The sequence below is a fragment of the Giraffa tippelskirchi genome, chromosome 2 (assembly GCF_054371585.1).
Source record: "Giraffa tippelskirchi isolate mGirTip1 chromosome 2, T2T-mGirTip1v1.2.pri, whole genome shotgun sequence".
NCBI classification, from domain to species: Eukaryota; Metazoa; Chordata; class Mammalia; order Artiodactyla; family Giraffidae; genus Giraffa; species Giraffa tippelskirchi.
The window spans coordinates 125,260,609-125,285,076 of record NC_137276.1 but is presented as its reverse complement, the minus strand read 5'-3'; the positions used below and the strand labels follow the sequence as shown (position 1 = coordinate 125,285,076).

The following is a 24,468-nucleotide window of genomic DNA, read 5'->3' as shown; positions in this document are numbered from 1 at the left end:
TTAGGGTCGCAAAGAGTCAGATACGACTGAGCGACTAAGCACAGCACATAGTATAGTTTTGAGAGCTCTCAGGGAGGGAAAGGTGTGAAAACATTGTACAGCATATGACTTCAACTGAATGTATCTTCTCAGGATTTCTTCATTGATAATATTATATCTCATGTCACCCTTTTGTATCTTGAAAACTTTCCATTTGAAATATGGAAATGCTAGTGCACAGTTTCTGAGAAAAACCTTCCTTGTCTTCTGGTTTAAATGTAGTTCATTGGCAATACTGAGGCTTTTTAAACTTGTTGCCTGCCTGAGCCCTATTGGAAACAAGCACTGGAAAGCTTTCAGTGATGAAGGTCACCCAGCTCTTACACATAGTTCCCAATGGGCATTATTTCCATGAGTATATAATTAGCAGAGAGTCAGCAAATAAGATTTTAAAGAATGTGATTATGGAAGCAGAAGAGTCATTTCAGGCAAGTTTGTAATATGTGTTTCGGCAAAGGAGCAGAAGCCAACCAGTGAGGGCCTGGACCACACCCCTGATTCCACCTGCCTTAATACCCTCGTTAGAAACTCAGGTTTCAAGCTCCAAAGCTCCAGGTCTCATGTGCATTTCCTTGTCAACAGGTGCTGTGCTAAGTGCCTGACTTGCCCTACCAATTCTTGTCTTACCTTCATTTTACAGATAAGAAACTGAGGCCAAGAGAGTTAATTGTGCTAAAGTGTAATTTTAAAAAAGATAAAATCAGAACTCGTGGGCAAATATAAAAAAGAAAGGAAAGGGAAAGGGTTAGTTGTTCAGTTGTGTCCCGACTCTTTGCAACCCTGTGGACTGTAGCCTGCCAGGCTCCTCTGTCCATGGGATTCTCCAGACAAGAATATTGGAGTGGGTTGCATGCCCTTCTCCAGGGGATCTTCCCGACCCAGGGGTCAAACCTGGGTCTCCAAAAGTGCAGGCAGATTCCTTACCATCTGAGCCACCAGTTCAGTACAGTCACTCAGTCGTGTCCGACTCTCTGCGACCCCATGAACTGCAGCACGCCAGGCCTCTCTCTCCATCACCAACTCCCGGAGTCTACCCAAACCCATGTTCATCGAGTTGGTGATGCCATCCAACCATCTCATCCTCTGTCGTCCCCTTCTCCTCCCTCCCCCAATCCTACCCAGCATTAGGGTCTTTTCCAATGAGTCAACCCTTCGCATGAGGTGCCCAAAGTATTGGAGCTTCAGCTTCAACATCAGACCTTCCAATGAACACCCAGGATTGATCTCTTTTAGGATGGATTGATTGGATCTCCTTGCAGTCCAAGGGACTCTCAAGAGTCTTCTCCAACACTACAGTTCAAAAGCATCAATTCTGCGGCGCTCAGCTTTCTTCACCGTCCAACTCTCACATCCATACATGACCACTGGAAAAACCATAGCCTTGACTAGACGGACTTTTGTTGGCAAAGTAATGTCTCTGCTTTTAAACATGCTATCTAGGTTGGCCATAACGTTCCTTCCAAGGAGTAAGCGTCTTTTAATTTCATGGCTGCAGTCACCATCAGCAGTGATTCTGGAGCCCCAAAAAATAATGTCTGACACTGTTTCCACTGTTTCCCCATCTATTTCCCATGGAGTGATGGGACCAGATGCCATGATCTTAGTTATCTGAACGTTGAGCTTTAAGCCAACTTTTTCACTCTCCTCCTTCACCTTCATCAAGAGGCTCTTTAGTTCTTCTTCACTTTCTGCCATAAGGGTGGTGTCATCCGCATATCTGAGGTTATTGATATTTCTCCCGGCAATCTTGTTTCCAGCTTGTGTTTCTTCCAGCCCAGCGTTTCTCATGATGTACTCTGCACATAAGTTAAATAAGCAGGGTGACAATATACAGCCTTGACGTACTCCTTTTCCTATTTGGAACCAGTCTGTTGTTCCATGTCCAGTTCTCACTGTTGCTTCCTGACCTGCATACAGGTTTTTCAAGAGACAGGTCAGATGGTCTGGTATTCCCATCTCTTTCAGAATTTTCCACAGTTTATTGTGATCCACACAGTCAAAGGCTTTGGCATAGTCAACAGAGCAGAAATAGATGTTTTTCTGGAACTCTCTTGCTTTTTCGATGATCCAGCAGATATTGGCAATTTGATCTCTGGTTCCTCTGCCTTTTCTAAAACCAGCTTGAACATCTGGAAGTTCACGGTTCACGTATTGCTGAAGCCTGGCTTGGAGAATTTTGAGCATTACTTTACTAGCATGTGAGATGAGTGCAATTGTGCGGTAGTTTGAGCATTCTTTGGCACTGCCTTTCTTTGGGATTGGAACGAAAACTGACTTTTTCCAGTCCTGTGGCCACTGCTGAGTTTTCCAGATTTGCTGGCATATCGACTGCAGCTCTTTCACAGCATCACCTTTGAGGATTTGAAATATCTGAGCCACCAGGGAAGCCCTAATATAAAAGGGGCAAGCTATCAAATATTTTATTGAATTTATTAGTTAAGGAGGGGAAAAGATGTGATGAGTTCAAAGAACTTGTAAGAACCTAGCGTATTTGTCGGTAACTTAAAGAATTGTTAGGGTGAGATTGCAGAGTTAGACACATGAGAAGATCTACTAATCACCCAGCCATGTTTGACTCTTTGCGACCCCACAGACTGTAGCCCACCAGGCTCCTCTGTCCATGGAATTCTCCAGGCAAAATACTGGAGTGAATTGCCATTTCCTTCTCCAGGGGATCTTCCTGATCCAGGGATTGAAACCCTGTCTCCTGCATTGCAGGCAGATTCTTTACCATCTGAGCCACTAGGGAAGCCCCTAGACTTAGACATAGAATTATTTAATGTTCAGCTGGCCCTTGATTTGGGGGGTTATCTGTTTTATTGCATGGAAATTATTTGTATCTCTACTGGACAAAAAACTACAAGTTAGCAAGTAAATTTTTTATGTATGGAAACTTTAATCAATAGTAAAAATGAGATGAACTAAGTACAGATCTTGACACTCCATGGGTGATCCTTTGTCCCCGTGATACTGAAAGAATCTGCCTCCACTTCTTGGCTTTATTTCTGAGTTTGGAGAATTTTTCCAACAGTAGCCTGCCCCCAGGTCCTGCAATATCAGTTAGAGGAGCAAAGATTTGAACCCCTGTCACTGCATGAACTAGCCTTGGTAGTCAATGCTTTGTAATGATTCAGTAATGTTAACTTGTTTTTTATTTGTAAAGAATGTTGGAATCTATCAGGTCTGTGCAGATAATTATCTCTCATAGCCAAGGCATCTCTGAAGCACAAGGGCTCTCTGGATGGCAAAACCATCTGAATCAATCAATAAACATCAATCTGAAGTAATAGCACCTTTTGTTTCTACATTAGTGGAGACTGCTGAGACCACAGATCTCAGGAACATGAACACAGCAGTAAGAATGACATTGAGCATCTTTTCATGTGCCTGTTGGTCATCTATATGTCTTTTTTGGAAGAATGCCTGATACTTCTTCAGCCCATTTTTAAATCAGTCTTTTTTTGATATTGAGTTGTATGAGGTCATTATCTATCTATTTTGGATAGTAACCCCTTGATTACAAGGAAGCAATGTGTGGCCCAGGGAATATAGCCAATGTGTTATAATAACTATATATGGAGTATAATCTATAAAAATATTGAACCACTATCATATACCTGAAGCTAATATTTTAAGTAATAACCATACTCCAATTTAAAAATTGGCACTTAAATGGCACCTAATTTTTATACTTCTGTATCTATATTAAAACATTTGAGAAACAGATAGGTTTAGGCAGGGAGCATATTCTATAAACTGCTTTGCAAGGTAGGGATCTTGGTATTAGTGACTTGAAGTTTAGGGAATGTCTCTTGGAATAAGAAATAGATAAATAGATGCTCATATTTGGGTATTCTCCTGCCAACCTTCTTTCTTGTTTTACATTTGAAGTAGGCTAATAATAGGGGGTTTCCAAACTGGGTTCTCGGAAAAGGGGCTCTCATGTAATCACTGAACATGTCATGTCACCTGGATGAGTCATAAATACCAGGAAAATAGCATGATGGTTAGAGGTTGGGAGTCAGGAGGCTGACCCTAAAGTTAGGAAAAATAGAAAAGTCACTTCACTTTTCTGTACATTAGCTTGTTTCTTCCTATATGTGTGATTGCACCAGATGGGAGGTATCTAAGCTTTGTAAGCACGGAGAACACTATGGTTACAGGAAACGAGAAAGAAACAGATGTGGAAGGCCCTGCCTTCTTGCTACCCCATTGTCTCTTTTCCTTAGGGAAAGAATAAGGGCTGACGACAAGCTCTGGAGGGCCCAGTGCAAGATGAAAATTCAGAAATGCTGTTCAAAAAATTAAAGAGTGGCATTAAATGTGCTATGAAATGTTTTCCTTTAAAAATATTTGACATTAAGTGTAAAGGTGTAGTTGTGACATATGAGTATTAGCATAAACTTACAAACTGCAAAAAATATTTCAGGTGCCATAATTTTTTGTAATATAATATATAATAGCACTTTAATAATTTCATATCTTTATTGACCATAAGATTTTTTTAATAATTTCATATCTTTATTGACCATAAGATTTTTTTGGCTCACTTTTCTGCAAATTATACATTGGATCATCAGAATTTATATTTTAAGCAATTTCATTTACTATTAAATCGACAGCAATGTTAGTCACTCTTGACAAATGCAAGATTGCAAATAATTTTTGATAATTTTTAAAAATATCTTTCTGCCAATATAACTGTTACTGGAAAATATGAAGAGTATTTGAAAGGTGGTGACAGTATTAGGACACATTTATGATAAATTTATATAAAAACCCATCAAAACATAAATTTTAGTACATCTGGAGCTGATTATTCTTTTTCTAGAAAAAGATTTAACTCTCCATACAAATCAGTTCTGTGTAAGTCTGAATTTAAGTTTAAATGTATATTTATACAATGGCATTTCAATATTTCTTCTGACACTTTTGGTAATTTATGGAAGTTGTGCAAGAAATCAAAAGTAGCTTTACGATTTGTATGTATTTCAAAATGTCTGTTATGCATCCTATTGTCTTATCTTCATTTGTAAGAAAAAAATTTTGTCTTCTTAATATTTGGTTCATCCAAAGCTTCCTGTGAAAATATTGTTATTTTCCACTGAACATAGCAATCTTTACATTTAATTTCTATTTCGAAACCTGTGACTATTTTGTCTTGCAAGGTTGTAGCAGTTTTGAAAACAGATTTCACAGTTTACTGCTGAAACTGTCCACTTACCCACCAGCAGTTCATCCAGGCATGCCTGCTGCCATCCCTACTGGCATTCTGTGCCCAGGTCCTGGCCTGGTTCCCCATCCTTACACTCTGTATCTTTGGACAATTCCAGGCCCTGATGTACACCCAGGACTGAATGCTCTGTGGATGCAGTTTGCGGTGCCTGGAGCCTGAGCTTGCATACCCACTGACTGCTGGAGGACCACTACAGCTCAGATGTGCTGCCACCCTGTACCACCCCTGCTTATGCACATGCTCCACCGTTCCATCACTGCTGACAAAACGTAAGTTCAAAGATAAAATTATTAAGAATTACAAGGCACTGAGAGCAGAGAGTACTAAAACAAACATGAGGTCCTTCTCAGCTTGGAGTCCTAAGTGACTATACAGGTTGCATGCCTGGTAAGCTCGCCCTGGGAGGAAGTCTCAGGCTCTGTAAATACACATGACAGATCTCACTTACCAGCTCTCTCCAATTCATCTTCCCATATCATGAAAGCTCAATTCTGATATTTTTATCAAGGAGCCATTATTTATTGTGTAGGTAGATGAGGATAAACCCACAAGGCTAAGAATGAACAGTCAAAAATGGGAAAAGTCAGAAGAGTCTGATGCCAAGAAGCCAAGAGAAGAGAGGATTTCAAGGAGGATAAAGTAACTGATGGTATCAAGTGATACCAAAAGGTCATCAGGTAAGTGAGATCAGGACTAAAAAATTTCCATTGACTTCAGCAACACAGAAGTCGCACGATCTTAGATCTTAGTGGTCTTCAAAATAAGTTGTTTAATGGAGAGATGCAGGCTGAAGCCAAATGAAAATTTGCATGGAGGAATGAGTAGAAGCTGAAAAATAGACTCCTGCAACCCTTTTTCTGCTGGGGGGCCTGAGGATCAACAGATATGAGCCCTCTACTTCAGCAGTTGCCAACCTTTTTGACACCAGGGACTAGTTTCATAAAAGACATTTTTCCACAGTATAGGGTGGGGGGATGGTTTCAGGATAATTCAAGCACATTACATTTATTGTGCACTTTTTCCTAATCTAATGCCACTGCTGATCCAACAGGAGGTACTGGTTCGTGACCCAGAGGTTGGGGACCCCTGCGCTTGAAATGATCCCAAGTTCCTGCTTCTCCATCATCATAGTGCCACTTTCTGCTCTGAACCACTCTTCCCTTTTGGTGACGTGAAGAAGGGATCCCAGAGGAGATCAGGTAGTCTGTAATCCTTTGTTGACTCTTATTTGTTAGTCTTGATACATTTCACATTTTGGATCTCTCAGATTGGATAAATCTTACTCAATACATTCTACTGCAGTTTGCTAAACTCTTTGATTGGAGTTTGAATATATAAACCTCTCCACATAGCAACTCAGTCAGCTAATAATAGGGGAAAGTTAGTCAGACCCACCACAATGCCCACCTTACTTTGGCCTCATCGATAGTTCCCCTTCTTGAGAATTAATCAAGTACCACCCTGGTCTGGGTCTCCATCATCTCCTGACCCTTGTCTGAATTATTACAGTATAAGTCTCTCTGCTTCTATCTTTGCTCCCAATCACAGCAGCCAGAATGATACTTTAAAAATGTTAAGTCAGATTATGTTAGTTCTCTCTCTAAAACTTTCCTTTGGTTCTGTGTTTCACTCAGAGGGAAAGATTCTGACATCCTAACAACGGCAGATAAAGCCCTCCCTACTCACTTCTGACTTCTTCCCTTATAGCTCACTTCCTTGTTCACCCTGCTGGAGCCACACTAACCTCTTGTTTTTCTTCAGTCCTGCCAGGAAAAGCCAGCTCTAAGATCACCCTAATTATTAACCTTAGTCAGCCCTAGTTTTCTTTTTTCATAGCATTTATTATTACCTTTCTGAATCATAACTCTGGGAGGGTAGGGATCTTCTTCACTGAAGTTTTGCAAGTGCCTAGAATAGGGTCTGGCCCACAGTAGGTGCTCTGCAAACATCTTTTTTAAAAACAAAAATTTTGAGAGAACAAGATGGTGGAGGGGTAGGTGGACATGGAGTACATCTCTCTCCACGGATACATCAGGAATACACCTTCACACACAGAAGTGCATGCAGAACACCAGCTGAGAATAGATAGGAGAACCTGACCAGAGGAAAAGGAAATATATAACCACACAAAACTTGGTAGGACAAAGAAATTAAGGGGAAAAACAGAAGTGTCAGTAGAACTGGACCTGCCTTTGGTGGATGGGGGAACTGAAGCAGGCATCTGATCCCCACATCGGGGGAATTGTCCGAGTCAAAGGAGAAATATTAAAGGCTGAGAGTGAAACAGCTGATCTGTGGGAGCCTAAATGGAATGAGAATCAGACAGTCCTTGCCGCAGCCATACATACCCCAGACAGGGCTGCAGGTTCCCTAGAAGGTGCAGCGGCTGGGAGCTGGAGTTTAGGGATTGTGGAGCAATCCCAGGGCTAGAGCTGCTGTTGACTGTGGAGAGACCAATCAAGGGGATGTGAGGGAGGAGATCATGGTGGGAAATGCCTGTGGAGGAAAGCCAAGCAGCCATGGAAGCAAGGCAGTCCTGTTGAGTCACATGTAGGGGGTGGAGCCATCACCATAGCCTCTCTCTCCCCACAGGCCAGCATCAGCAGCTGAACAATAGAGAGGCTGGCCTATCAAATGCCTGACACACTGAACTACAGAGTAGGACCCCAGCCAGGGGGGTTCCTCCATGTGTCTGATGCAGAACAACAGAGAAGGACCCCAGACAAGGGAGAGGGAGCCCTCTAAGTGCCTGAATGGGCGGAGCTACGGAGAAAGGCCAAAGAGGCCTTCTGATTGCCAGCTACAGGAGGCTTGAAAAAAGACTTTGATAGGGCTATAACTCCTGTGGTGGAGGCAGCCTATGTCCCTGTACACATGGCGCTGCCAGGGTCCTCGCAAGCCAAGCAGCTGTGCCACCTTCACGCTTAGCCCTCACTGAGGCAGAGATGCCACAGGCAAAAAAAGTCTTGCATCTATGCATGCAAGATTGCTTTGGTTGTGTCCAGCTCTTTGTGACCCTGTGGACCATGGCCTGCCAGGCTTCTCTGTCAAGGGGGTTCTCCAGGCAAGAATACTGGAGTGTATAGGCCAATACTAGTTGCCATACCCTTCTAGAGCACTACATTTCCTGCTGCCCTAGCTGCCAATTCCCCTGAGGAGTGCCTGGTGCTGCCAGAAACCCTGCGACCCAAGCAGCTGCACCACCTTCACACCTGACCCTCACAGGGGCAAACCCAAGTCCTCCAGGGCAGCCTCAGGAGCAAAACCCAGTGGACGACCCACATGCAGAGGTGGAAATAAAACCACAATTGAAACCCAGGGGCAGTGTGGCTAAGGAAGAAGACCCAAACCTTCCCACCAACTGTACAAGCTGCAGATTAAATTCACTCTGTGTCTATGGAATATATAAAAGATCATTGAGAGCTCACACAAAAGAAACCACATTAGTTTTGATAGTGGTGGACATTGGAGGCTAGAACACACAGGAGTAGGACCAGTTTAGAATCTGAGCTGCCCCCACAGCAGGTCCAGGGACCAGCACAGTGTTGGAGGGCATCCTAGGGAGGTGAGGTGGACTGTGACTCCCAGCGAGGGAAAGGACTCTGACAGCAGTGGCTCAAGAAAAACATTCATTATTCTTATGTTTTGACTACTTCTGTAGAGTCTTTTGGATTTTTTTTTTTTTACTTTTTTTCGCTTTTTCCCCCTTCTGGTGTAATTGTCGATTTTATTGGCACTATGAAATCTAATTAATCTTTTGAGCTTTTTTTCCCCCTCAGTCACATTTTTTATTGTTGTTATAAACCTCTGCCTCTACATTGGGCATTTGCAGTTCTGTGGGGTTTTCCTTTTTTTTTTTTTTTCTTTCTTCTTCCTTTTTTTTCTTTTCTCATTTTAATTTTTTAAAACCTATCATTTTTTCTACCTTTATTCCTTTGTTTGCTTTTCCTACTGTTCTTTTCTCCTTGCAGTTAATCTTTAATGTATATAAATCTTTATCTACCTCTGTCTAACTTTGCATATTTATTCTTTCTTTCTTTCCTCTCAACATATTTGTTAGTTATGTTTTCATTGTTTTATTCCCCACTTGACACCTTGCTCTAGTTTTGTTTACCAGTTTGTGCTTTAGTTAGTTTTGTTCTTAGCTGGTAGATTTAATTTTTGATTTCCTTTGTTTGCCAGGTCAATCTACTGTACTTTATTTTTGTTGGACTGTTTTGATTTTGCTTATGGGTGTATATGTGTATATTCCATTATTTTAATTATTACTTGCCTGATTTTGTAATTGCTATTTGTCTGGGGTTCATCTTTGCTTTCTCATTTCTGGGTATTTGTTTTAATGCCATAACAAACTTTTAATGCCATAACAAACCACTTCTGAAATCTTTGTTCCTGACCAGAGATCAAGCCCTGAGCCTTTGGAGTGGGAGCACTAACTCCAAGACCCTAGACTACCAGAGAACTAACCCTTGGGAGTATCAAATAGTGAGAACTCACACAAAGGAAAAAAAACACTTGAAATACAAGACCGGGCACCACACATCACCAGTAACACGCTGTGCATGATGCCTCATCTAAACAACAAACAAAACAAAAATACAAACCTAATCACCAGCAGACAGGAGTACCACCACACTCAGCCTTGCCCATCAGAGGAAAAACAAAAACAAAACTCAGCACAAATCTCACCCTATATGAAACTTACAGAAACTACTGAACCAACCTTAGGTGGGCAGAAACCAAAAGGAAGAAATAATTCAACCTTGAAGCCTGGGAAAAGGAGACCTCAAACGCAATAAGTTAAAAAAAAATAATGAAAAGGCAGAGAAGTACTACACAAATGAAGGAACAAACTAGAAACACAGACGTCCAAATAAATGAAGAGGAAATAGGCAAACTACCTGAAAAAGAATTCAGAATAATGATGGTAAAGATGATCAAAAACCTTGAAAACAGAATGGAGAAAATGCAAGAATCAATCAACAAAGATCTAGAAGAATTAAAGAATAAACATACAGAGACAGACAACACAATTACTGAAATTAAAAATACTCTAGAAGGAATCAACAGCAGATTATCTCAAGCAGAAGAATGAATCAGTGACCTGGAAGATAAAATGGTGGAAATAACTTCTGAAGAGCAGAATAAAGTAAAGAGAATGAAAGAACTGAGCATAGCCTCAGAGACCTCTGAGACAATATCAAATGCACCAACATTCGAATTATTGGGGTCCTAGAAGAAGAAGAGGAAAAGAAAGGGTATGAGAAAATTTTTGAAGAGACTATAGTTGAAAATTTCCCCAACATGCAAAAGGAAATAGTCAATCAAGTCCAAGAGGTGCAGAGTCCCATGCAGGATAAACCCAAGGAGAAATATGCCAAGACACATGCTATTAAAACTAACAAAGACTAAATACAAAGAAAGAATATTAAAAGCAGCAAAGGAAAAGCAACACGTAACATACAAAAGAAACCCCACACATTTAACAGCTGATCTTTCAGTAGAAACTCTGCAGGCCAGAAGGGAATGGCAGGATATATTTAAAGTACTAAAAGGGAAAAATCTACAACCAAGATTATTGTACCTGGCAAGGATCTCATTCAAAATTGATAGAGAAATCAAAAGCATTTCAGACAAGCAAAAGTTAAGAGAATTCAGTACCACCAAACCAGCTTTACAACAAACGTTAAAGGATATAGTCAGTAAATACAAGAGAAGAAAAAGATCTACAAAATCAACACCAAACAATTAAAAAAATGGCAATAGGAACATATATATCAATAATTACTTTCAATGTAACTGGATTAAATACTCCAACCAAAAGATACAGACTGGCTGAATGGATACAAAAACAAGACCCATATATATGCTGTCTATAAGAAACCCATTTCAGACCTAAAGACACATAAACTGAAAGTGAGAGGATGGAAAAATATATTCCATGCAAATGGAAAGTGAAAGAAAGCTGGAGTAGCAATCCTCATATCAGACAAAATGGACCTTAAAATAAAGATTACAGGAGATAAGGAAGGACACTACATAATGGTCAAGGGATCAATCCAAGAGGAAGACATAACAATTGTAAACATCTATGCACCCAATATAGGAGCACCTCAATACATAAGACAAACACTAACAGATATAAAAGGAGAAATTGACAGTAACACAATAATAATGTTCCCTGGTGGCTCAGAGGGTAAAGCATCTGCCTACAATGTGGAAGACTCCGGTTCAATCCCTGGGTTGGGAAGATCCCCTGGAGAAGGAAATGGCAACCCACTCCAGTACTCTTGCCTGGAGAATCCCATGGACAGAGAAGCCTGATAGGCTACAGTCCATGGGGTCGCAAAGAGTCGGACATGACTGAGTGACTTCACTTGCTTTCACTGTCAATAATAGTAGGAGACTTTAACACCCCACTCACACCAATGGACAGACCATCAAAACAGAAAATTAATAAGGAAAGAGAAGTCTTAATTGATACATTAGATGAGATGGATCTCATTGATATCTTCAGGACACTCCATCCAAATGCAGAAGAATACACCTTTTTCTCAAGTGCACATGGAACATTCTCCAAGGTAGACCACATCTTGGGTCACAAATCAAACCTCAGTAAACTTAAGAAAACTGAAATCGTATCGAGCATCTTCTCTGACCACAATGCTATGAGATAGATATCAATTACAAGAAAAAAAAGCTGTAAAAAACAGAAACACATGGAGATTAAACAATACGTATCTAAATAACTAACAGATTACTGAAGAAATCAAAAGGGACATAAAAAAAATTTCTAGAAACAAATGACAATGAAAACACGACAACTCAAACCCTGTGTGATGCAGCAAAAGCAGTTCTAAGAGGGAAGTTTATAGCAATGCAATCCTACCTCAAGAAACAAGAAAAACATCAAATAGACAACCTAACTTTAAACCTAAAGCAACTGGAAAAAGAAGGACAAAAACCCCCTAAATTAGTAGAAGGAAATAAATCATAAAGATCAGAACAGAAAGAAACGAAAAATAAATGAAAGAAACAGCAGTAAAGATTAAAAAGCTGGTTCTTTGAGAAGACAAAATTGACAAACCTTTAGCCAGACTCATCAAGACAGAAAGAGAGAAGAATCAAACCACCCAAATTAGAAATGAAAAAGGAGAGGTTACAACAATGCAGAAATACAAAGGATTATAAGAGAGTATTATGAACAACTGTATGTCAATAAAATGGATAACCTGGAAGAAATGGACAGATTCATAGAAAAGTTCAATCTTCCAAGACTGAACCAGGAAGAAATATAAATTATAAACAACCCAATTACAAGCACTGAAATTGAAGCTGTGATAAAAAAAATCTCCCCAAAATCAAAAGCCCAGGACCAGATGGTCTCACAGGAGAATTCTATCAACATTTCAAGAAGAATTAATGCCTATCCTAAAACTCTTTCCAAAAATTGCAGAGGAGGGAACACTTCCAAACACATTCTATGAGGCCACCATAACCCTGATACCAAAACCAGACAAAGTCAACACAAAAAAAGAAAACTACAGTCCAATAGCACTGATGAATATAGATGCAAAAAACCTCAACAAAATTTTAGCAAACAGAATTCAGCAACACATCAAAAAGCCCGTACACCATGATCAAGTTGGGTTTATTTCAGGGATGTAAGGATTCTTCAATATATGCAAATCAACCAGTGTGACACACCATATTAACAAATTGAAAGATAAAAACCATATGATAATAGATGCAGAAAAAGTCTTTGACAAAATTCACCATCCATTTATGATTCAGTTCAGTTCAGTTGCTCAGTCATGTCCAACTCTTTGCGACCACATGGACTGCAGCAGACCAGGCCTCCATGTCCATCACCAACTCCTTTAGTTTACTCAAACCCATATCCATTGACTTGGTGATGCCATCCAACCATCTCATTCTCTGTTGTCCCCTTCTCCTCCCACCTTCAATCTCTCCCAGCATCAGGGTCTTTTCAAATGAGTCAGTTCTTTGCATCAGATGGCCAAAGTATTGGAGTTTCAGCTTTAGCATCAGTCCTTCCAATGAATATTCAGGACTGATTTCCTTTAGGATGGAATGGTTGGATCTCCTTGCAGTCCAAGGGACTCTCAAGAGTCTTCTCCAACAACACGGTTCAAAAGCCTCAATTCTTCTGCACTCAGCTTTCTTTATAGTCCAAATCTCACATCCATACATGACTACTGGAAAAACCATAGCTTTGACTAGACGAACCTTTGTTGGCAAAGTAATGTCTCTGCTTCTTAATATGCTGTCTAAGTTGGTCATAGCTTTTCTTCCAAGGAGCAAGCATCTTTTAATTTCATGACTGCAGTCACCATCTGCAGTGATTTTGGAGCCCCCCAAAATAGTCTGCCACTGTTTCTACTGTTTTCCCATCTATTTGCCATGAAATGATGGGACCAGATGCCATGATCTTAGTTTTCTGAACGTTGAGTTTTAAGCCAACCTTTTCACTCTCCTCTTTCACTTGCATCAAGACGAGAGATCTCTTCAAGAAAATCAGAGATACCAAGGGAATATTTCATGCAAAGATGGGCTCGATAAAGGACAGAAATGGTATGGACCTAACAGAAGCAGAAGATATTAAGAAGAGGTGCCACGAATACACAGAAGAACTGTACAAAAAAGATCTTCATGACCCAGATAATCACAATGGTGTGATCACTTACCTAGAGCCAGACATCCTGGAATGTGAAGTCAAGTGGGCCTTAGAAAGCATCACTACGAACAAAGCGATGGAGGTGATGGAATTCCACTTGATCTATTTCAAATCCTGAAAGATGATGCTGTGAAAGTGCTGCACTCAATATGCCAGCAAATCTGGAAAACTCAGCAGTGGCCACAGAACCGGAAAAGGTCAGTTTTCATTCCAATCCCAAAGAAAGGCAGTGCCAAAGAATGCTCAAACTACTGCACAATTGCACTCATCTCGCATGATAGTAAAGTAATGCTCAAAATTCTCCAAGCCAGGCTTCAGCAATACACGAACCGTGAACTTCCAGATGTTCAAGCTGGTTTTAGAAAAAGGCCGAGGAACCAGAGATCAAATTGCCAACATCCGCTGGATCATCAAAAAAGCAAGAGAGTTCCAGAAAAACATCTATTTCTGCTCTGTTGACTATGCCAAAGCCTTTGACTGTGTGGATCACAATAAACTGTGGAAAATTCTGAAAGAGATGGGAATACCAGACCATCTGACCTGTCTCTTGAGAAACCTGTATGCAGGTCAGGAAGCAACAGTTCGAACTGGACATGGAACAACAGACTGGTTCCAAATAGGAAAAGGAGTACGTCAAGGCTGTATATTGTCACCCTGCTTATTTAACTTCTATGCAGAGTACATCGTGAGAAACACTGGGCTGGAAGAAACAAACGCTGGAATCAAGACTGCCGGGAGAAATATCAATAACCTCAGATATACAGATGACACCACCCTTATGAGAGAAAGTGAAGAAGAACTAAAGAGCCTCTTGATGAAGGTGAAAGAGGAGAGTGAAAAAGTTGGCTTAGAGTTCAACTTTCAGAAAACTAAGATCATGGCATCTGGTCCCATCAATTCATGGGAAATAGATGGGGAAACAGTGGAAACAGTGTCAGACATTATTTTTTGGGGCTCCAAAATCACTGCTGATGGTGATTGCAGCCATGAAATTAAAAGACGTTTACTCCTTGGAAGGAAGGTTATGGCCAACCTAGATAGCATATTTAAAAGCAGAGACATTACTTTGCCAACAAAGGTCCGTCTAGTCAAGGCTATGGTTTTTCCAGTAGTCATGTATGGATGTGAGAGTTGGATGGTGAAGAAAGCTGAGCACTGCAGAATTGATGCTTCTGAACTGTGGTGTTGGAGAAGACTCTTGAGAGTCCCTTGGACTGCAAGAAGATCCAATCAGTCCATCCGAAAGGAGATCAGTCCTGGGTGTTCATTGGAAGGACTGATGTTGAAGCTAAAACTCCAATAATTTGGCCACCTCATGTGAAGAGTTGACTCACTGGAAAAGACCCTAATGCTGGGAAGGATTGGGGGCAGGAGGAGAAGGGGACGACAGAGGATGAGATGGTTGGATGGCATCACTGACTCGATGGACATGGGTTTGGGTAGACTCCGGGAGTTGATGATGGACAGGGAGGCCTGGTGTGCTGCAGTTCATCGGATCGCAAAGAGTCGGACACAACTGAGCGACTGAACTGAACTGAACTGAACTGAATACATATGTATCTTTATTTGTTCTTTGGATGGTACTTTACTGTTTCCTTTGAATATCTTTTTTTTTTTTCCTTTAAGAGTGTTCATTTGAGCCTTTTTATTTAAAGTTTTCAGCTTTTAATGAGATCGATCATCATATCTTTCTTCTTTTTCTGTCTATCTTGCCCTCAAGTTTTGTTCAACATATAGCTATTTAATATTGGGAAAACACCTCCTGACTTTACCAGGGATTTTGTTACATAACCTCTCTTCTTATCTGCTAGAGCCAGTCATTTTTTCAATATTAAATTGAAGAGAGATGACAGCTTGGCTTAAGTGATATTAAACATGCAGTAAATTTACCAGATTTTTTGGCTGCACACTCTAATCTATATGCAGAAATTCATAGGTTATCCTTGCCTGTGTGGGTGGTAGCATCCTGGATTCATACAACAGCAGGTTCAGTGTGGCTGAAGCATCATTGCAAATGGGAAATTAGAGGGGTAAGATTTTTTAGGGATCTTAACAAGAAATCTGCTTTTTATTCTCTAGGAGATGGAGAACCATTGGTGGATTTTGATCAGTGATAAGACATGGTTGTTTGCAGGAAACATTACTCTTGGAACTCTGTGGAGGTGGATCAGATCAGGTAAGTGTCTTTAGAGGAGGACACTCAGTCTTGTGCTGGATTTTTTCAACATCAGTTACAGGTCATTTTGCAAAACTTTTCCATCTAGACCCAAAAGTTACTCCAATGAGAATCTAGAGCCTAGTCTAGGTCATGTTACATAAACCAGGTTGGACTTGAAAAATGGAATGTCCTATTTTTATATATTGCTAATAAAAACAAGATTATGACTGCTCTCTGAGAAGACTAGGCAATATCACAATTTTTATTGTTTAAGTTGCTAGGACATTTATACTACAATTTTCTGTTTTTAGATTGGTGCATAGGAAGGGGCACCATTTATTTTATCTTTTGCATTCTGTAATGTAATACAGAATTGTCTAAATTTCATGTAGTTTTTTCATCTTTTTGACACTTCTTCCTTGGGTAGGTATTAGTATCTTCATTTTAAAACTAAAAAAGCTGATGCTCAGTTAAGCTACTTTCATTTATTACAGAAATAGCAATTGGAATTTGAAGCCAGGTCTCTCCAACTTCAAGGTCCTTTCTCTCCATCATACCACCCTTCTTCTTTAATAGGACTTGTCTAATTGCAATGTCCTCTTTCCTTGTACACCCACTTCCCTGAAGAGTTCCTTCATGTTGTCTGAGGCATTGAGTGAGTAAAAAAATCTGCATATCTCTGAGTTAGGATTATTCAGCTCAACTTTAGATCCTGCAGTCCCTTGTTTCCTCCATAATAATAGGATAAAGAAAAAGACAGAGGAGTTCTGCTTTCCAGTGTCTTACATCACCCAGACAGTTGGCAGCCAGGAGTCAGGCAGCTGCCACACTCTTCACATATCTATTTAAAGTTCAAAGAGACACTGGATAACAATAACAAAGAGGTTAGTGTAGCCCTGACCAGCCCACCCAACAACAGGAAGAATGGCTGAAAAAGGTAAGATTTAAGGCATCCAGCTCTCTTGGCAAAAAATATTCCAGGCTCCCAGGTTTATTTTCTGTTTCCCTGTTATTCTGAAGAGCGTGGTATCGTCACTCCTAATCTTTGTTTTGACGTGACAAGAACCGAGGAACATACGTTCGCGTGACAGTATCTCTTCTAAAGGAGCATTAACCACATTATGTTAGTGTGACTGCAAAAATGCATTAGATATGCATTAAATGAGTAACTTTGAAAGGTTCAAAGAAACAAAAGAGTTTAATTTGCTCATGCTTGTTTTGAAAATTGAGTTAGAAGCAGGTTATTCTCCAGTGTTGTACTGGATTTGGATTTGAAGTACGGTGGTGTGCTCGGCTAGAATTAAGGATATTTTAATTTTGTGTTGGATGTGCTACTAAATGGCCATGTGAATTTGGGAAAATTCCTCTACCTTTCTGTGTCTGTTTTCTGACTTTCAAAAATAAATAAAATAGGCCTAGTCATTTCTAAGATGCTTCACATCTCAATTTCTTTTCTTCTGGTTTTTAAATGTTTTTTATATCTAAGAAAAATAATTGATAAGATGGGCTGAATATATATACTGTATCCAAGAAAGCTTTAAATGTCAATGGAAATTAATGCTTTTAATCCTGACAACAATCTCATGAGATATCACCTTTTCCATTTTACAGATAAGGAAACTGAGGCATAACAAAATTTAGTAACTTGCTTGTAATCATATGAAAGAGCGTGGTGGCACCAGGTTTTAAACCTGGATAGTCTTATCCCAGAGCACAGTGTTCTTAATGCGTACAAGTCTACCTGCTTGGACATGCTCAGGATCAGAGAGAAGCATTTTGAAATTATTCTTCATATTTAAAAAGAGATTTTGTGCTTATTTGTACTATTGATCTAAGTGACAAATGCAAATGTTATGTTCCTATATATTCCTATTTCAAACCAATGCTACATATTATAATAAAACTTAAAATACTAGTGTCAACAGAAGACAAATGCAGGTATGCTTTGAGTATTTAAAAGCACAATCAATTATATTGTTTTTTTCAAGGAATCGTTAAGTAATGAGATACTATAAAGTGCTAAAAGTAGTGGTATATATGTACATTTTAGAATTGTAGTAAAATATGCTTGTATGAAATACTTACAAATGCTCAGTTAAAATACTGGTATTAATTCTAAGTTCCTTGAAATCAGGAAAAAATACTAAATCAATATAGAGACAGTTCAAAAAAGTTATTGTGACTTCCAGTGTAATGGTACCTTAATTCATAAAAAGGCTTTTATCCAAATGAGAGTAAAGAGCATATCATAATGTTCCCTTTATCCTTAAGGCAATGCCACATGGCAGGTAAAGAGAAAAATTTTTTCACATTGTTATAGTTAATGCTTTGTTCAAGGTCACAGTGTGATGGAGAAGCTAAGTAAAGCTGTTGAACTTGTGCGAGTTGAGAGACTCCAACAATTTTGGAAACATAAGCTATTAAAATTCATATTAATTTCAGGAGATTTGCTATTATGTCTCCAAATTATAGAAATGTCTCATTTCTTGATGATTTTAACTGCATTAAAAAAATCTTCACTTTTAGAGTGATGGAAATTGTAATATGAATGCAGTTGCTAAATTAATGCATTTTCTTTGTTAGCTAATAGCATAAAATCTAATTGTGCTTTCAGTTAAGAATATATCTGAGCCTTTAACACAGGGCATTATTCTATATGATGTCTTTCTGTGTTTTGAACTATTTTGTGTGGTGTCTGAAGTAAGATTGAGATGCAGTGAAAAAATACTTTTATAAGTTGCCTTTTTACAGGTAAGGGTATAAGTAGGAAACACAGGAGGAGTTATTATACTTTTGTCTTCTATGTGTGTGTTGGATCAGTGTTGGTTGCTATACTGAACCAGTTGAAAAAATAGAATCTCTTTGCTCTTTCAGGAATGATTACATGATTACGTAAGGTGTAATGCTTCCTTTTCCTATGACAAAGTCATCTATCAAATCTAAGAACAGTTTTCAACACCTTTCCCTACTTTAGTAGGAATTACCTCACTTTCCAGTGTTTCTATGTAAACAGCTTGTCTCTGTGTTGTTGAACAAATGCAGGAATGTGTTCTGTATACAGCAAAAACACACATGGTGGTTAGAGTTTACAAAGTCTTGGCACTTTACTCAATGTCATTTGATTCTTAGAACAATCCCTGGAGGTGGATGTCATGAGTTTCACTCTCTGTATTTTACAAATCGGGAAGTTCAAGCTCAGGATTGCCCAAGGTCACCTAACTGTAAAAGGAAAACATATGGTTTGAACACAGTCCTCTGTCCATGGGATTCTCCAGGCCAAAACACTAGAGTGGGTAGCCTTTCCCTTCCCTAGAGGATCTTCCCAACCCAGGCATTGAACCCAACTCTCCTGGGTTGCAGGCAGATTCTTTACCATCTGAGCCATCAGGTGGCTTTCACACACACACTTCTCTTTTGAATACCCAGCTGAGTCACAAGTACCCTTTGTAGAAAAGAAAATAATCATGTATGGGTGTCATTAGAGAGTGTATTTTTTTCCGTTGGTATTATATCAGATTTCCTCTTATCCTCTTGATTCAGAAGATTTAATATCAACATGACCATTCTAATCTAATTTTTCTTGTTTTTCAGCAGAGGCTGCATTATCTCGCTTTTTGGTTCCTATTCTTCTCTTAATTGGCTGGATTGTGGGATGCATCGTAATGGTTTATGTTGTCTTCTCTTAGAAAGGTAAAGTTTTCGATAATTGAATGTTTATTCATTAAGAGTATACATTACTCCAGGAATAATCTTACCTGTTTAACTAATAGAACATTTTATCATGCAGGCCAGAAGACTTCAGATTGACATCATTTAGAAGAATTAAGAAAAGCATGAAATGACAGATAATTAAATGTTTCTCATGTAAATAACTGCAATGTTTGACATCAGTTTATACTTCCATTTGTAAACTGTTACTTTGAACATAAGACTCTCTTCAGAAACATATTTAAAAATTCTGGGTACAAATAACTATAGGAAAATACAGATGAATTTCTTTATCACCTGAGAGTAAGAAAAATGTTCCTAACTATGACTTAAAATGCATAAGCAATAGGAAAACATTTGGTAAATTAAACATAGAAAAAATGAGCCAGAAATAAGAGAGATAGTTCATAGAAAACAAAATGTAAATGTAAACTTGTCCCTTAAAACTCTTATTATAATAAGACAATTGTAATTAACTCTGTAAGGAAGAGGCATTATTCACCTGTCAGATGGGGAATATGAAGATATTTGACAGTATATATTGGTAAGGTTGTGGGGCAATAAGTACTCTTGTATACTGTTTTTAGAAATTCAAAATGATACAATACTTTTAGGGGTATTTAGCAATCAAAGTACCAGAATTACATATGCATTTAACTTTTGACCCAGCTATTCCTCTTCTAAGAATACTGATGTTTCCTCAGATACACTGGTAAAAATACAAAACTATATATGCACAAGTCTATTCATTATAGCATAATCTAGTAGAGCAAAACCCTGGAAAAAGTCAAATATCTATTAATTAATAGAAGACCAACTGAATAAACTGTAGTCAATCTACATATTGTGGCACTTAAGCATCTGTAAAGGGCTTCTCTGCTCTGGTGGCTCAGATTGTAAAGAATCTGCCTGCAATGTGGGAGTCCTGGGTTCGATCCCTGGGTCAGCAAGATCCCTTAGAGAGGAGAATGGCAACCCACTCCAGTAGAAAAAGGAATGAATGAAGGGGGTCTCTATACAGTGATATGATGTCATCTCTGGTAAAAACAAAAACCCAAAACAGGTACAAAACAATCTATGTTCTCGTGTAAGAAAGGAGGGGCTATACCAACATGCACACATACCTGCATGTATTAAAAATACCAGAATAGAGGAGCCACAAATGGCTGAGAACTTCATAACTTCATTTCTAACAAGTTTTCAGGTAATGCTGATGGTCCTGGGCCAAAATCCATAGTTTGAGAACCACTCCTCTAGAAGTGCTATAGTCTGAGTGTTTGTGTCCCCTCAAGATTCTTAAGTTGAAAACCTAACCCCTAAAGTTGATGGTATTTGGCAGTGGGGGTGAGGTTTGGGAGGTGATCAGAGTATGAATGTGGAGCCCTCACGAATGGGATCAGTGCCCCAATTTCTTCCTTTTTAACTACAGCATCCTTTTCTAGACAACTAATTTTTTGTAGAAAAGGAAAATCTCTTATCAAAAATATTAGGGAATGCTTTGGCTTTGTTCAGTAATTCTTATCTTATAGACTTGATTAAACATTTCGAAAAAACTTGTAAAAACTTCTGTTTCAAGCAGTATTTTAAAAATGCTAACAGAAAATGTATATAAAATTAGGCCCAACAGTTCTCCTGATGAACAACTTGATCTAATCTTCATTTTCTCATGACTTGAGAAGATTGAACTCATCCTGAATCAGAGGACCACTGGATCTGGCTCCTGTCGTCTTGTGAAAGCTGATTGTTAAATTTTCAGGAATTTTCTAAATTAGTCTCTGTCTCATTGGCAGCTTTAAATTGGCCACGGTGGAAGTATTTACATCACAGAAATCAACAAGTACCATAAATCAGGGCTTTTCCCCACTGAACAGCCAGTTTTTAAACATTCACCAGGACACTGCTGACCTGAATCCTCTAGACTTCCCTGATACTTACAGAGGTTTGTAAGGGTTTCAAAACCATCTGCCATTGGCCACCTTCTTCACATTGTTTGAATTAATTAAAAATATGGTTGTTCTATTCCCTTGACCTCTTCCTGTGTGATAGACTTTAATGAGAAACCCATGAAAGCCATAGCTTTCTCAGAACACATACATTCAAACAAAACTGTAGATGCTATTTCAATGGATTTCCTGAAAGACTTGATTTCCTGAAAGACTTGCCAGGTGAAGCAGCCCATGGGCTGTCACTAAATTTCTGAAGGTTTTAGGCTTCTTTACAACTGGCCTCTGCTTTCACTTGGGGTTAAGGACATCACCTCATATTTTAGCTTTCTTCCTAGAGACTGGGTTTTTCTCTACTTCTTTCTGCTGATACCATTTGTGCATGACCTGTCAGGTTTATTGCATTTTTATACCTCTATACCACAGAGTTCTGACATTAGATTAGAAAGTTAGAAAACAAGATTGAGGTAACCTATGTACTTTGTCAGAACAACTTTCTTTTCTTTAGTCTGGAGTATTTTTCCTCCCTACACACTGGTCCTTTTCCTTAGTTTTTTGAAGCTATAGGATATCTCGTTTCTTGTTCAAATGTGTGTCCAACTTTCCCCTGAAACACAAAAGCTTCAGCATTCCCACAAATTTTAACTTTCCACCTTGAACAAAGACTTTCTTACTTCAAGAGCTCAATATTCTTTAACACTTTAAAACAGATTGTAATGTTGTTTTCAAGCAGTAGTAGAAATGAATTTTTCTATAATTATTTTAATGCTGTGTTTTCATATCCAACCTGATCATTTGCTCAGAGAACAAAGAAAGCTTAGTGCAGTGAAAAGAACAAAAGTTTTGGAAGTCAGATTGTTGTATTCTAGTTTAGGAGTCCCTTGAGAAGTTAATTAATCTCTCTAACCTTAGTTTTCTCAACTATAATAGAAGAATAAGAATGTTTTCATGGAATTGTGAAGACTGCAATGTTTGCTAAGCCTGCCTGAACTTAAACAATTGAATCATTTGTTAAAAAGACAGATTCTCAAACTTCTGCTCTGTAGAGTTCATTTCAGTAGGTCAAGAGATGGCCTATTAAGAAATAAATTCCCCAGGTGATTTTTATCATCACAGAAGTTTAGAAAAATACCTATCATATATATGTGTGTATGTATGTAGGCATTACTTCTCTGATACATAAGACCCTGATCAATGACAGCTTATATTGGTAAGTCTCAACCATGTTTCTGTTTATTGCTACAACAGAAAATCAGCACTTTGTATGAGCTTATATTACATCATACTTTTTAATTACATGAAGTATTAATGACATATTATTTGTTCATTCATATTTTCATACATGTGAATTTTTTCTGTTAAGTTTAAGCCCTTTATGGATGAATGTATTTCTCATCTCTCCAAGTCATAGTATAAAATATCAAAATACACAACTAAGAAATGTGTCATACAACTAATAAATGGGTAATTATTTCTCCCTTACAATATTCTTGAATGCACAGTGTTGATGTTCTAACTTTAAACTTTCTAGATGTCTTTGGAGCAATGTAAACTGGATACGAATTCTCAAAGAAGTGATTAGTGATCTGTGAACAATAGGATTAAGTAGGTGGCAGCATACAGATTTCACAAGGCATAGAATCTTATATGCTTTAAATTTACAAAATCTTCAGCTTACGTAAATACAGATGTAATTATTTGAGAAGAAGACTGAGTCAACTGTTTATCATTTTGATTGCATAACTTCCCACCTTACATCATCACAACCCTCGCTCTGTGCCCCTCCCTCTCAAGGTATGTATTGATGTCAGAGCTAAAAATGTTAATTTCTCCATACCCTGTATTAGGACATAAAACATAAGAACCTCTTAAAGCTTTTTATTACTCACTATATCTGAGAACAGAAATAAATTCCAATGAGTTCTGAAATATCTAAGGAAACTCATCATGAGCAACCAAACCTGGTAGAGCTGAGGAGATTCCCTAGAGAACAGAAGGCTAGAGGTGAGATCCCTGTGCACAAGACCTGTAGCAGTGTTTTCAAGTACAGTCGGCCCTCTGTGCCCACAAGTTCTGCATTGTGGATACAAGCAACTGCAAATCAAAGAATTTGAAAAACAATTCCAGAAAGTTCCTCAGATTGAATTTGCTACATGCCAGTAACAATTTACATAGATTTACATTGTATTTATAACTATTTGCATTGTATTTATGTTGTGTTAGGTATTATAAGTAGCCTAGAAAATGATTTAAAGTGGACTAAACATCCAAATGTAAGACTGGATACTATAAAACTCTTAGAGGAAAATATAGACAGAACACTCTTTGACATAAATCACAGCAATATCTTTTTGTGTCTACCTCCAGGAGTAATGAAAATAAAAACAAAAACAAATGGGGTCTAATTAAATTTAAAAGCTTTTGCACAGCAAAGGAAACAATGGACCAAATGAAAAATGGGAGAAAATATTTACAAATGAAGAGGTTGACAAGGCATTAACCTCCAAAATATACAAATAGCTTAGACAGCTTAATATAAAAAATAAAAGCCAATTAAAAATGGGCAGAAGCATGGATGGGCCTAGAGAGTATCAAACTGAGTAACGTAAGTTAGAGAATGGGAAATATCATATGACATCCCTTATATGTGGAATCTAAAAAGAAATGATACAAATGAATTTATTTA

General features: G+C 38.6%; 1 protein-coding gene across 6 annotated transcripts in view; it reads left to right on the top strand.

The window, feature by feature from the left end:
- The window catches only part of STRIT1 (small transmembrane regulator of ion transport 1), a 34,617-nt gene extending 11,348 nt beyond the window's left edge, over positions 1-23,269 (top strand). For 3 of the 6 annotated variants that reach the window (XM_081570598.1, XM_081570597.1, XM_081570599.1), the window contains 5 exons: positions 5,373-5,544; positions 6,327-6,474; positions 16,053-16,149; positions 19,723-19,821; positions 19,919-23,269. In XM_081570598.1, coding sequence (XP_081426724.1) covers positions 16,056-16,149; positions 19,723-19,817 — 189 coding nt within the window. In that variant the 5' untranslated portion in view covers positions 5,373-5,544; positions 6,327-6,474; positions 16,053-16,055 and the 3' untranslated portion in view covers positions 19,818-19,821; positions 19,919-23,269. Of the gene's footprint in view, positions 1-5,372; positions 5,545-6,326; positions 6,475-16,052; positions 16,150-17,003; positions 17,069-19,722; positions 19,822-19,918 lie in introns of those variants that run through there. The other 3 variants (XM_081570600.1, XM_081570602.1, XM_081570601.1) reach the window with 3 other exon arrangements.
- Positions 23,270-24,468: the final 1,199 nt, after the last annotated feature.